Here is a 13802-nt window from a genome sequence, read left to right as displayed (position 1 = left end):
TTCAGAAATACGAGCTTCGAAAGAATTTTTTTTTTTTTTGTTTCGATTCCGCCATCTTTTTCAGATTCCGCAAAACCATTCGTCGTCAACTTCTTATCACTTAAAAAAAATCCTTTGTTATAGAGATTATCTTCCCTTAGAATGGCGTAACATTGTTCTGGGCATAGCTTGAATTCTTATATTTGCGCTGACGAGGCTGGGTTCATCTGTACCGATTTAAGTACTGTAAACAAATCATAGAACAAGCAAATACATACGATTGTCTACTACTTCTAGGTAGAAATAAACCTAACACTAAGAAATCGGTAGCTGAATAGCTGTTTTTTTTTATTACCTTTCGTAATTAAAGTTACATATATAGTTTGATGCTAGATAATATCACCTGAGATATTACAAATATTATGCCCCCGTATACCGATTCGTATAGTACCAAATACTTTTAACAAATTATCTTGAGAGCACCACATAACACAATGGCATCCGAAATCAATAACAAAACCTGAGTCTACATTTCACTCAAGAAACAAATAATAATAATAATAATAATAATAATAATAATAATAATAATAATAATAATAATAATAATAATAATAATAATAATAATAATAATAATAATATTTTTTTCTTCTAAATGTTTGTTTTATTTTCAGTTTCATTTTGCGCCTCATACCAACTTCTAAATCCCAACAAGCAATAGTGTTTGCTATGTCCTTCACTACTAAGCCGCTCATTCCATAAGTTCAATGTCACATAACTTTTCTTTTGCTTCAGTCTTACACAAACTGAATGTTCATACCTCTTTGCACCTGCGTTTGCTCTTTGTTATTCCACTCTCAAAAGTAGAAGCATCTCAAGGTCTGTGTTTCAAACTTAAGGCTAGAACGAAACTCATAAGCTTGTAATTGTCTTTATTTAAACACACACACACACACATTATATATATTTGTATACCATTCGAGTCCTCGTCTTGAGACACAAATTGCACAATGTGACGTCGCAAATAAAGAGCTATAGATCTACCAATCTATCAACGATTCTTTTCAGATGGCAGCTAAGTCGATATTGATTGACACTAGCATCACTTATTAGTGTAGCAATCAATTCAACCGCTTGTTGTGTTCGTAGAGTAATGCTAATGGCTCCAAGTTAATCTGCGACGTTGCCACATTGTGGAATTTTGATTCCCCATAGCGTCTGAAGGAGGCCCCAGAGGGCATACATCATATAACATGTTCGCTTTATTTTGGCCTGTAGAGTAGTGCTCTGTGATCCATGGGCACCATTTTAAGAACACCTGAAGCCTTTTAAAAAGCTAGTCACATTTCATAGATTCTAGTTCTTTTATAATTAAAAAGCTACCTCGTAAAATTCTTATATTAATGTCCAGTTTAAATATTAAGCGTTCACCACTTTCCCGAGGAAGATAAGAGCCAAATTGTGGAAATAATTAAGATAAAAATAAACTTTGGAACACATATTTATCAAGGTTAGTGTTAAATTGGATTTTAAAATGTATCCCTTAAATTTTCTCTTAAATTGTGATATTGTTTTTCAAATTTTTCAGTGTATTGGAAATTCAGAAAGAATATTGAGATCTATAATGTGCTGAAGAAACTCTCAGATATATTCATCTTTTTGAAATTGTTCAATAAAGTGGGTTTAAATAAATATTATAATATTACTACCTTCATTTCATTCAGAATAATAATTGTGATTGTATTTTGTTTCTCAAAATTCCAATTTCAAAAGTATTTATTATATCTCTAATGTATTTTCGTTTGCATTCCTGCAGGTTTTCCGTCAGAAGTTTGGCCTGCATTCGTTTCGTCCGAATCAGCTGCAAGCTATTAATGCAGCTCTTCTGAATCATGACTGTTTCGTACTAATGCCAACCGGAGGAGGAAAATCCCTATGCTACCAACTTCCTGCGCTTGTGTCTTCAGGAGTTACTATTGTGATCTCACCACTCAAATCTCTTATTTTGGATCAAGTACAAAAACTCAATTCTTTAGATGTGAGTATTTTTAAGTTTTCTTCTTTGTTTTTGTTCTCGTTAGTTTATTTTGGTCATGGCCGTTTATGATAGGAAAATAACTGCCTTACAATGTAAAAATTTTATTGAGTTGTATATTTGTGTCTGTATTCACATTTAATTCTGTCTACGAAAGGGATGAATATAAAGATTCCATCAATAAAATTTATTTTACATAAAGATAATTTAAAAAGAAAGACTTCCAACAGTCTGGTTCCTTCAGCTTTGATTTTATACATTATACCAACCTCTTAAGTTTCTACTCAATTTTCTGTGGTCTTAAAATTAAACTTGTGTTCCTTATCTGTACAAAGGGCAGCTTGGAAACTCTAACTAATTCTAAAAATGGTTTCAATTTAAATAATCTGTTAGAATACGTAGTCGAATGACTTGTTACTCTCACCCATAGGGACGTATTAATGGAGATCTTCATCAATTAGTTAATTGACAGTGGTGGACTATAACGAGTATAGTCAAATTCAAAAATAGTTTCCGTAAAATAAAATTAAACCAGACAAAAATTACAAGAAAGAGAGAAAATTCTAAGAAAAAGTGAATATTTCATCATCATCATCGAAAATAAAAAGGCTGTCTAATTGACATCGATCTTAAATCAATTGATATTAGATATGGAAGGCATTTTTTAATTCAGTGAAATAATGGGTATTACACAAGGCACCTTGAGTATTTAGAAAAGAATCGCGTAAAAGCCGAAGAGATAGAAGATAGAAATTATTGTATTCGTCCAATATGGGAATTAATCGTGTATTTATGTATCTGAGTGCTAAACGATTTCATTTGTAATACCTGGTAGAATTACAAATAAAGGTAATTGAAAGTAACAAAGAATTGTCTTCCTTGTAGAAAGAGAAAAATATTACTTGAAGAACCTATCTTTACCACTTGACTAGATCTCATCCTTTTAAATAAATGCACTTGAATTTTAATTTTGTTGTTGGGTTGTAATATCATTATATGAACATTATGTCTTCCTTAAAACTAAAATTATTATGCTTGTATATTTATTCAGTGATATAATTTTAAAAATGTTATTGTTCACTTCATACCTCACAAGTCAATATTAAGTGCACAAAAATTATAACACCTTCACAAGAATGCAAAGTTTAATGACAATGAGTAATTATACAGGGTTCCCACTGATCTTGAAAGTCAGGGAAAAGTCAGGAAAATACTTGAATATATGTTGATAGTCAGGGGATTTATTATATTTCACAGAAGAACCAGGATTTTTTCCACTGCTAACTGAAGATATGAAAAACACTTAAAAAAATGAAAATAAAGTCAAAAAGAAAATGAAAAAGGCAAAAATATATCTTTAGAAATAAAGAAGTTCAGAAGAGGTAAAAGATGTTAAAACTTCAAGCTTTGAAAGAACAACAACAAATTATATCAAAAATACAAATGTTACAGAAGGAAAATAATAATAAATTAGTTTATTTTACAGGTAACTGTAATTCCTGAAAACATTTTGCACTACCTAGCGCCTTGGTCTCCATCCCCCCACTAGAGCCTTGGTTTCGGGGATTAAAACAGGAGGAAAAGTAATAAAAACATAGGAAAGTAAAAGGAATGAACTCACCAGGGGCGAACAGTGCAAGAAACAAACTTCGTCATATGTCTGGTCACTCATCATTTTTGGTGTTTATGAAATAAAATGCAGTTGCCAGAAGTAATATACAGGTATGAGGGAGAGGAAAAAAAAAAAAAAAAAAAAAAAAAAACCGAAATACGGGTTAAAGAGCATCTTAGAGACGCCAAAGCAGAATACCCGCTTTCAGAACTGTCAAAATGTATTTGAAAAAATCACAACACAATAATTCAAGAGTTTCTAAAGCTAAAAATGGAATTGAGAGACTCGTTTCCGAAAACTTATCTAATTGTGTAAGGAACCCAAAGTTGAATTTAGATACGTTGTAGTTGAGTAAGGAGTGGGTGGCGGTAATGAAGAAATATAATATTGGTATAGAAATAAAAAAAAACAAAAAACAAAAAAAAAAACACCAATATGAGCTAACAACATTTCACTACTAAACTAAAGAATACACAAATTGAACCCGTTATATTGCAATGTGCTGCTCCACCATGAGTGGCTATAAGTTTGACTAGTTGTCTTCTTGCACTGCTCGACCCTGGTGAATCGTTTGTTTTACTTTCCTAATTTATTATTATTTTTTTCTCCTATTTTTATCCTCGATGACCAAGGCTCCAGGACAGAGCTAAAAGTTAGGAAGTGGTTTTCAGGGATTACAGTTACCTGTAAGTAAATTGATCGTAAAAATTCCTGACTGTGTTAATATATTGTCTCAATTAAATTTATTGGTTGTAGGTAATCAAAGAGATATGAACGTAGGTTACAATTGTCTACGGATTACAAGTCTATATTTATTGTATTACAAATTGTTATTTTGTTCCCAAGTTTATTATTCTTTTTCGCTATTTTTTTTTTCTATATTATCTTCTATTATCTTATATTATCTTGCATTATTTGTTCTTAATGCTAATTTGTGTTACTTTAAATATTTCTTTCCAAATTATTGGAGTTAGTTGATACGAATGGTTAAGTGTAAAATTGACATTAATATTGCGAAATTTCACGCCATCTCAGTGCTGAAAGAAAGAAGAAATTAAATTTTTTATAAATAAACAAGTAAAGAATTTACATATAAGCAAGATCGAAGATATTATACAAAGTTATAAAATCAGAAACTTTGGTGTAAAAGCATGGTGTTACGTGTATTATCACATGAAGTTCATTGGAGTTAAAATACATTATATTGTTTTAATCATTGAAAATTATGTAATCATTTATTTCATTGTAAAACTCTGTCTGGGATAATAGAGTCAATTGCAGTTGTGCGTGAGTGAAAGATTTGGAAACAATCGGGTCCTGTGGGTGCTATACAAGATCAATTATCACCGTTTTGGACGATGAATTAATTAGGTTAGAAACTAAACAAAATTCTAGTAAACGAACAAAGTTATATGACTACGTATAGTGTATACCTACCTTGGTCATCGTCTTGGGTTTGTCTCCATTTCAAGCAAGCAATGGAAGTGTTGCAACATTCGAAGCCAGCGTTTCCGCAAAAGAATAGAATACATGTGTATGACGTGACACTTCGAAGTAATGTTGAAACTATGTATAGTACTAAGTAAAAATTAAAGTATATGAAGAATTTGTGAGGTTATTCTACATGTGAAAATAAACCGGAAACATCCTATGAACATGTGTCCGATTTTCGATCGTTACGCAACTGGAGCGGGTTGAAGACTACACACATCCATGAATGATTATGAAAACAAATGTGAATATTACTTACCGAAATGCTGTGTAGGCGCTGTGGTGGACAGAATAATATGTGTGTCTTCAACTTGCTCCAGTTCCGTAACGATCGAAAATCGGAACATGTTCATAGGGCGTTTTCGGCTTATTTTCAATGTAGAAACACCTCACAAATTATGTGGCATTCCTCCTGAATCACCCTGTATATAGTGGATGTGTTCAAGTTCGAAGTGAAGCTGACCTGTAAATACACGTGTAACCATAGAACGCAACAAGAATATACTACAATTGATTCATACCATGGCGCTTTCATCGATCAACTATTTAGTAATTTTTATTTCTTAAAACATTTTTTAGTATAGTATTTTAATTAATATATTTTGTCATGACGATAGAGTTTTGTTAACAGATGTTTTGTTTGTTTGTTTGTTTGTTTGTTTGTTTGTTATCGGTCTTTCGTTTTCCATTCTTCAGATACCAGCAGCTCATATGTCGGGAGAACTATCAACGAAGCAACAAAATAGTATATATGCAGAACTAAATAAAAGAGAACCAGGTATTACTTACCTTTGGTGTTGGGTAAAATACTTTTTATTTATTTATTTTAATTTAAATACGTTACGATGTTTGTGACATAATATATCTACGTAGACACATTGGTACTTACAATATTTGTCAGATATTATTAGGTAGTTATGCGAAGACTTGATTAAAAAATACAATTCTAACAATAAACATTGTTTATATGGTTCCCAATTAGCTAAAGTTAGATTCCTGCCCCTCGTTCCCTCCTCCCCTTGCTTTTTCAAAGATCAACCAGAAACCCAATATTCTTAAGCTATTTTGGTTTCTGCGATATAACTGTAGGTGTTTTGAAGTAAGTAGATAGTCATAGTTGAAGAAAAGGTATTTTGGAAAAACTTGCATTTTAACAAGTTATAACAAGAAGTACGTGGATCAAAATGGGAAATACAACACAGTAACAGTCATTAATATTATTATCATATTACAATTGCTTGATGGGAAAGTTCATTTCCTCACTTTAAAATACACATTATTATGTGAATACTTCATATATGTAGTGATTCATCAACCATTTGCTTTCTAATATAGGAAATGTTAGTAGTTTCAGTTTTTGAGATACAAGTGAAAATAATGCTGCTAGCCTTTTACGTGGGTCGTTCGAAAAAAAAGTTTCCCTATTTCTTTTTTTGGGAGAAAGTACAAGCCAGATAATTGATGTAAAAGTAGCAATGTGTTCTTTCGTCTTTCTTCTACATTTGCACACAATGCCATGTTCGTGCGGGCTGCCGCGGATGCGCAGCGCGTGATTAGCATGAGTCATGCAATGCCTTTTCCATAGAGTCATAGCAAAACAAGGTGTTGGCTGTGTAAAGTAAAGAAGAGATTCGTTCTGTGATCCAATATTAGTGGGCAAATTGTCTTTTTCCTATCGACATCCACAGAAAACAGGTTGTTGTTTATGGAGACTCTGTATTGATAGTGCACATGGTGCGCAGGTAGTACAAATTGTTTTCTGAAGGACGAACAAGCATATGCGATGAAGATCGGCCCGTCTCTAGTCAGTGACGCGACTGGTTGACAAAGTGATCGCACTGGTGTTGTCCAACCGAAGAATCAAGGTTCGTGAAGTAGCCGCTGATTTGAAAATTTTTGTGGACACAAAATCATCCACAAAATACTGGGATACGCAAAGGATTCATCGTGTTAGGTTCCACGACAACTCACTGAACAACATCACAACATGCGTATGGCTTGTTGCTTGGATTCTCTGACCTCGTACCACATTGAAGGGAACACCTTTCTCTGCCGTATTGTGACTCAAGATGGGAGCTTCGTTCATCACTACACTCCATAATTCAAGCGGACGTCGATGAAATGGAAATATCCCACGTCCCCTGTGAGAAAAAAACTTCAAGGTTCAGCCATCTGCAGGTAAGGTTCTTGTAACTGGTTTTTGGAGTTTCAAGGAAATATTGCTCACAGAGTTTTTGAAAAAAAAGGGGGGGAACAGTCAATGCTGCACGTTATTACCAATCACTAGAAAAAATGAAAAACGCAATTCGCCGCAAACGTCCTTGACTCTTTTCTGCTACTTTCATTTTTCTGAATGACAATGACAATGCTCGTCCCCATTTAGCAGCACTAACACAGGCTTAACTTTAAGAAATGAAATGGGAAAGGTTGCCCCTACAGCCCCGACTTGGCCTCGAGTCACTTTCACATGTTTACTCAATTGAAGTTCCAGCTGTAAGATCAACGTTTTCAGAATGATTTGGATGTTCAGACAACTGTGAAAAATATTCTTCGTTCTCTGGACCACGACTTTTTTACAGATGGGTTTCAAATACTCGTCAACGATGGGACAAATGCTTATGCCGACTTAGTAATTATGTTGAAAAGTGAGAAAGGACCATGCTACTTGGTGCAACTTGATTTTTGTTTGTAGCTCAAGGAAGAAATTTTAGGCAACATAGGGAAACTTTTTCCTTGAACAACCTACGTAAAATAATAGTAATAATAATACAAGCAGTAACGGGCTTTAAGATGTGTCAGTATATTAATAGGAAATGAAAATCTATGGTATATTCTAGAGTGATAAATACTTGTTGAAATGCAAACTACATACTTTAGAAACTAATACTTGAAGTGTTTTGTTTACACAATGTTGTCTGGAAGTGAAGAAATTCTGAAGTAAGCTGCTATAGTTTATTAGCAGATCGATTTGGTCTAAAATTAACATGAAGAACATTGATGGACTAATTAGAAAGCATGGTTAAATTGGTTAAGATTGGCCACGACCAACGTAACAAAGGTCAAAAGCCGTCATGTGATTTTATTTCTCTGAAATTTCATAGTGATGCGCGAAGTTTGGCTGAAATTGTTCAAGATCGAAAACAAAATTTGATTAGGACAAAATCTGAAACCGACGAAAACTGTTCATTTTCTATGAACGACTTCGACCCATTTAGACCACAATTGGTATGAAGATAAATATTAACTCGCTTATGTGCCTTGCCAAGTTCAATTGAGGCCAAAAGTCGGAAAACGAAACCGACTTGAACTTTTATGTCTCAGAATGGATTGACAAGTTTGGATCATATTATGCATTGATATTCTACTTGGGAGGTATGCGAGATTTGGTTGGGATTCATGAATACCAAAGTTAAAAGCCAACAAATATCTCAAAAATAATTTAAAAATAGAAACAATAATTTGAACAGTCTTAAGAGACTCTATGAGTCTTAATGACAGTCAAATATGAGAGAAAAGTTGGAGAACCACGTCAAAAGTAGTGTGCCCTTTGGTCACAAACCAAGTGATCATTTTCAAAAGAAGGTTTAAAAACCAAATGTACACTAATTCCAATCAGCATACAACAGCCATTATATTTTACACACGCTGAAGAGTGGATTGTTATCCTTAGCCTACGTAAACTTATTTTGTGTAAAAAGAGCCACCAAAACTGATAATAGTTTTTGACTTTTGTTTTCTTTTGTAACATTAGAATAGGGTTTCATTTCCTGGCCCAACACTTTGAATTTCATTATCTGTTTAGTTTGTATGAAGTCTCAAATATCAATGCATAATAATTACTGTAATCTGCTGTAAATGCTGCTTTTTCAACGAAGCAAACTTCGTTGATTGCAGTTGTTTCGATCTTTTTCCTGAATATGATTTGGTTACTAAGATCACCAGGGAAAGCCAATGCTTAGGATTGTCTTCTGATACTCGTGTTGCTATAAGTGGCAGATCCAAATTTTCGTGTATATTCATTGTGTTTTCAAGAGTTAATGTATAATAATAAGTGTATAAATAGAAGTTTACTACAAGAATCGGTTAGTTGAATTAGAATTCAGCGTTCCTTTCAACACCAAGGCTACGTGAGACATAGACCTATCTATAGCTTAACGTGGGATCCGAACATGAACTTACACCGGAAATCTCGAACCTGAATCTCCCTCACGGAAGTGTGTACGCTAATCATATAACCACGAAAGAGCTAGCTGTCATAGTAATTTTGACACTGTTTCACATGTTATTTTATCATGCTACATATTTTGATCAACGACATTAAAATGATAAAAAAATACTATTGTATTGATTGTCGAAGGGTTGAAGTTGCCGAGAACCAGCAGTACTCCTTTACGAACTAAATCAAGGCTAATTATATCATTTTCTACCAAAATGGACCAAAAAAGTTTACAAACAAAATTTTTAGACTTTCAGACCCTTGAAGACAAAAGAGGAGAAAGAAATCTTAATTGGGAACGTGTAGATTGAAATATTAAGTCTGTGAGAGATTTATCTAAGCATAAATGTTGGAGAACTAGGGTTTAGGTAGCAGACAAAATGATAGCTCTTATTTAAAACTTAAGTTCATTTTATTCGATTAGATATTTTAAAAATATATACTTTGACTTGTCGTGTGCTTTTGGTATGAAAAGAATTAATTACTTGTCTAATCACCCAGGATGTTCTCTTGACAGATTGGCTAGTAGATTCTTAGTACACAAGCAAATGCCAAGTTAGTATCTTCAGTAGAAGTTCTGGTTAAGTCCCTCAAGTCCTTTTCCCGGACAGGTTTCTCACAAAACATCAGAGACCTTCTTTGGTCAGCGTACGTATCTTTGGCGCGGGATACCCGAGTTCGATTCCCAGTGGGAGCTCATGTTCGGATTCCACGTTAAGCTGTAGATCTACGTCTTATATAACCTCGCTGCTGAAAGGGACGGTAAACTCAAATCAACCAACCAACAAACTATACTGTTACTATAGCTATAACTTAGAAATATTTGTTAATTGAAATGCAGGAGTTAAATTTAAATTGCAAAATATCTTAATAATACAATTTTGTTTTCATCCTTATAAACCACTATGCCTTCTACCTATACAACATATCTTTCATGTGAACAAATTATAATCAAAAACTGCAGAAGTTTTACGCTATATGACGTTGTTTTACAATAGCCTTTATTTTTATTAATTTCCCCTGCCAAACATTGAATTTGTGCAATGTCTTCTTGTGTCAGAAGTCAGTGTACAGATTCTTCAACGAAGTGGGATAGGAAGCTAAAGAAATAAAACAGGAATTTGTTTTATTTCTTTAGCTTCCTATCCCACTCCGTTTATACAGTATTAGTGTTATTAAGAAAGTCAAATAAAAACATTTATTCTGAGTGAGACATTTGGGGGGGGGGTTCACGATAGCTCAGAGGTAGAGCGCTTACCTCTGGTGCTTGGGATTCCTGGTTCGATCCCCAGCCAAGTAATTATGGTGGACAACGTCGTGTCCGTGGCTTCTCCTACTTTATCATTCTATTAATTCTTTCACATCTCTCACTTGCTTTAATCATCCGTCTTTCTTAGTCTAAAGGGCATAATTGTGGGACGTTAGACAAAGATTTTATTTCATTTTTTTGAGTTAACCATTTGTCAGTTGGAAGGAAATTGTCCATCTCACAATAACATAAACGTACTGTTATATGTTTATGTCTTGTCTACGAGTACAAAGGAAATTATGGAGGTGAGTAATGAAGTGATAAAATGTTGTTTTAGCAAGAGGCCACATGTAAAGCAATGTGAGATTGAAGTTTCAAGTCTATGCTCCAGACTTTTCACTGGACTACAGTATCATGATCCCGTATACATTTTGTGAGATGCAAATGAGTTTTTTTCTTTTTCTTTTATAGCTATGGATGATTGAATTTAGCAGAATATAAGAATATTTTGTTAGTTGAACGTAGCTTTTTGCTTTAAAACCCTAACATCTAAGTTATCGTTAGTAATTAATAAGTTTTTAAAAGATGGCAGTTATAATAATGAATTTTGATCAGAATCGTAACGGGAATAAAGGACGCCTAACGCTAGACGGTACTTTATCCAAGTGATTTTCTTTCTTTTTGGTTCGATATAACATTCGTAATTTCAATTAATTTATAATTAAGGTTTGAAGCTGCTGTATGTGACCCCTGAGAAGATTATGGCGAGCACAAAATTTGTGGAAACGCTCCAGAGTTTGTATAGCAGGCAGAAAATTGCACGTTTTGTCATTGATGAAGCGCATTGTGTATCACAATGGGGACATGATTTCAGGTTTGTTCCTTCTTGTTTCTTTACATATGTCGAAATGTTTAACAAATTTTAAAGGTGTATTTTTTACTATAATAATGAGATAACACTTTATGTTGACAGAATTGTTTGAGCAACATCCGATATGTACGAGGTGCTATTTGGATCTAATTTTAAGATAAAGTAGTATGTACTATTGCCGTTACTGAATGAGCCCTATTTGTCTTTGCCTGGCCACGATTTCTTTAACTGTGATCACTCCGATGGATAATCCATTTTCTCAATCCTGTTTCACTTTGGTTGTAGAAAAAAATGTGCTCGAAAAATAGCCATAACTGTTCATTTTTGGCGGCATTTCACTAACATCAACATGACACTCTGATAACCACACTGATAACGACGCCGGTTTCATGGTTCTGCCGCAAATGTTCAGGCGACAGCAACGCTACAAGCTCGGTCGGATATAAGCCAACCAGCATTCTGTATTTGCTAGTTGTGTTTCTACTTCTTGATCAAAACAATATATACCAAATTTATTCAAATTAAGTACTTCTGCTACAGAATGTAACTGTGAACATTTGGTTAGGTTTCACTAGTTGGTTTCTTATCATAAAAGATTGTAATAATTGAATTGAAACACAATACTTTTGAAACGATGGAAAATTTGAAGAAAATATTCTTTGCGGAATTAAAACGTACATTCTTCAACTGAAACTATAAATAAAACTTATTAGCAACATTTATTCATGAGCTATAAAATTGTGCTTTTTTCTGTGGATTATTCAACGTATATCAAAGTCTCACTTTCAAATCTTATTTTTTCGAATTACTTTGTCTTACAAAGCCTACTTGATAGTAAAGGCACAAGGTCTTAACCATTATATCAATCCCAGCACTGCGAACGTAATGTAGTATCACTAGGTGAAACTGTTGCAGTGAATATCTTGCTGTACCAACTTCACACTCTCCATTCTAGTTTCCAACTCCCGAACTAATCCCCGATACCCTCTAATCCGCTAATCCCTCGTTTCCCAGGATCTCAGAACTTCCTCGTACTTCCCAGTTGCAGCATAGAGCTTAACTAAGACCTTTTTATGAAACTCTTTACACTGTATTTACATGTATGAATACTTCCTCTATCTGTGACGTGATGTCTACGTTACCTCTTTTATTTCCTTACACAACCAAGCTATTTACAATTTCCGCTGTATACCACTCTCAAGATAAAAGTACGAAATTGCTCAATTTTGGATATTTTATAATTGTGTTCCTCTCTAAAATACAATAATTTGTCAAATATGTAATAATAAATATAAGCAAATATAAATTTAGACTTCTAGTACTTAAAAAATGTGCTGAATGAAATTATATCAGTGGTTCCCAATCTTTTTTGGCTGACGACACCGGTTACTGAACGTCTACAACATCGCGACACACTTGTTTGATTTTTCATTATTAGTAATAATGTAAATTATAATAGTATACGCCTACAAGTTTCTATAAAGTAGTAACTCAATGTATTACTGAGCATTGCTGTTACCACTGGAGATGTTGACTGGTACAGTCTATCTCAAAGTTGATTTTAACTAACTATTAAATGCTTCATGATGTTTAAATTAAAATTTCCTGACATACTGGTTGGAAACCACTGAATTATGATTGAAGACGCTATTAAACATTTGGTTATATAAAATAAAATAAATTTCAAAACAACTTAATTTAATTTTTAAACTTCGAAATTGATTGTATAAAAAAAATGTAAAATTGTTGTTCTCGCATTTTTGCAGACCTGACTACAAGAAATTGTGCGTTCTCCGTCAGAAATTTCCAAATGTACCAACCATTGCATTAACAGCTACTGCTACTCCGAGGGTGCGTATTGATATCCTACATCAATTGGGTATGAAGAACCCTAAATGGTAAGAAATTTAAAACTTTTGATTATTTTTTTCAGCAATCTGTGGATAAAAAAAGTTATGGAACTGCTACTCTTGATTCAACTTCACGTAAAATATTAAAGAAAGAAAAAAAAAAGATTATTTTTTAATACTAATGTATTTCGTTTTCTAAATTTTCTGCAATATTGGAATGCCACTCATGATCTTAACAATGAAAGATCAAGACGAGACAGAAGAAGTTTATTTTCTATCAAGAAAAATTGACCCAACTTCCTTCATTTAAAACTTTAAAACAGATTAGAAAATTTTCTCTCAATACTTACCATACCTTCCAAAGAGAGAAGTTATACAACCAAGATACACTTTAGATTTATTTTGGTAGAACTTCAGACGGAATTGTTTCTTGTAGTGTTAACATCATGATATGAAAATATAATCATACAGATTAAAAAATATTCTCCTATTGCCCTTTTGC

At 33.4% G+C, this 13802-nt stretch overlaps 1 protein-coding gene across 2 annotated transcripts in view; it reads left to right on the top strand.

The window, feature by feature from the left end:
* Nucleotides 1–13802, top strand: part of LOC145666633 (uncharacterized) — a 156914-nt gene that overhangs the window by 81723 nt on the left and 61389 nt on the right. For both annotated transcript variants that reach the window (XM_081734073.1, XM_081734072.1), the window contains 4 exons: nucleotides 1793–2014; nucleotides 5811–5892; nucleotides 11306–11453; nucleotides 13217–13348. In XM_081734073.1, the coding sequence (XP_081590199.1) occupies nucleotides 1793–2014; nucleotides 5811–5892; nucleotides 11306–11453; nucleotides 13217–13348 (584 nt within the window). The remainder of the gene's footprint in view (nucleotides 1–1792; nucleotides 2015–5810; nucleotides 5893–11305; nucleotides 11454–13216; nucleotides 13349–13802) is intronic.

The sequence above is a fragment of the Thermobia domestica genome, chromosome 12 (assembly GCF_964235325.1).
Source record: "Thermobia domestica chromosome 12, izTheDome1.hap1.1, whole genome shotgun sequence".
NCBI lineage: Eukaryota > Metazoa > Arthropoda > Insecta > Zygentoma > Lepismatidae > Thermobia > Thermobia domestica.
Note: the sequence above shows the minus strand (reverse complement) of the source record. Positions and strands in the feature narration are given on the sequence as shown.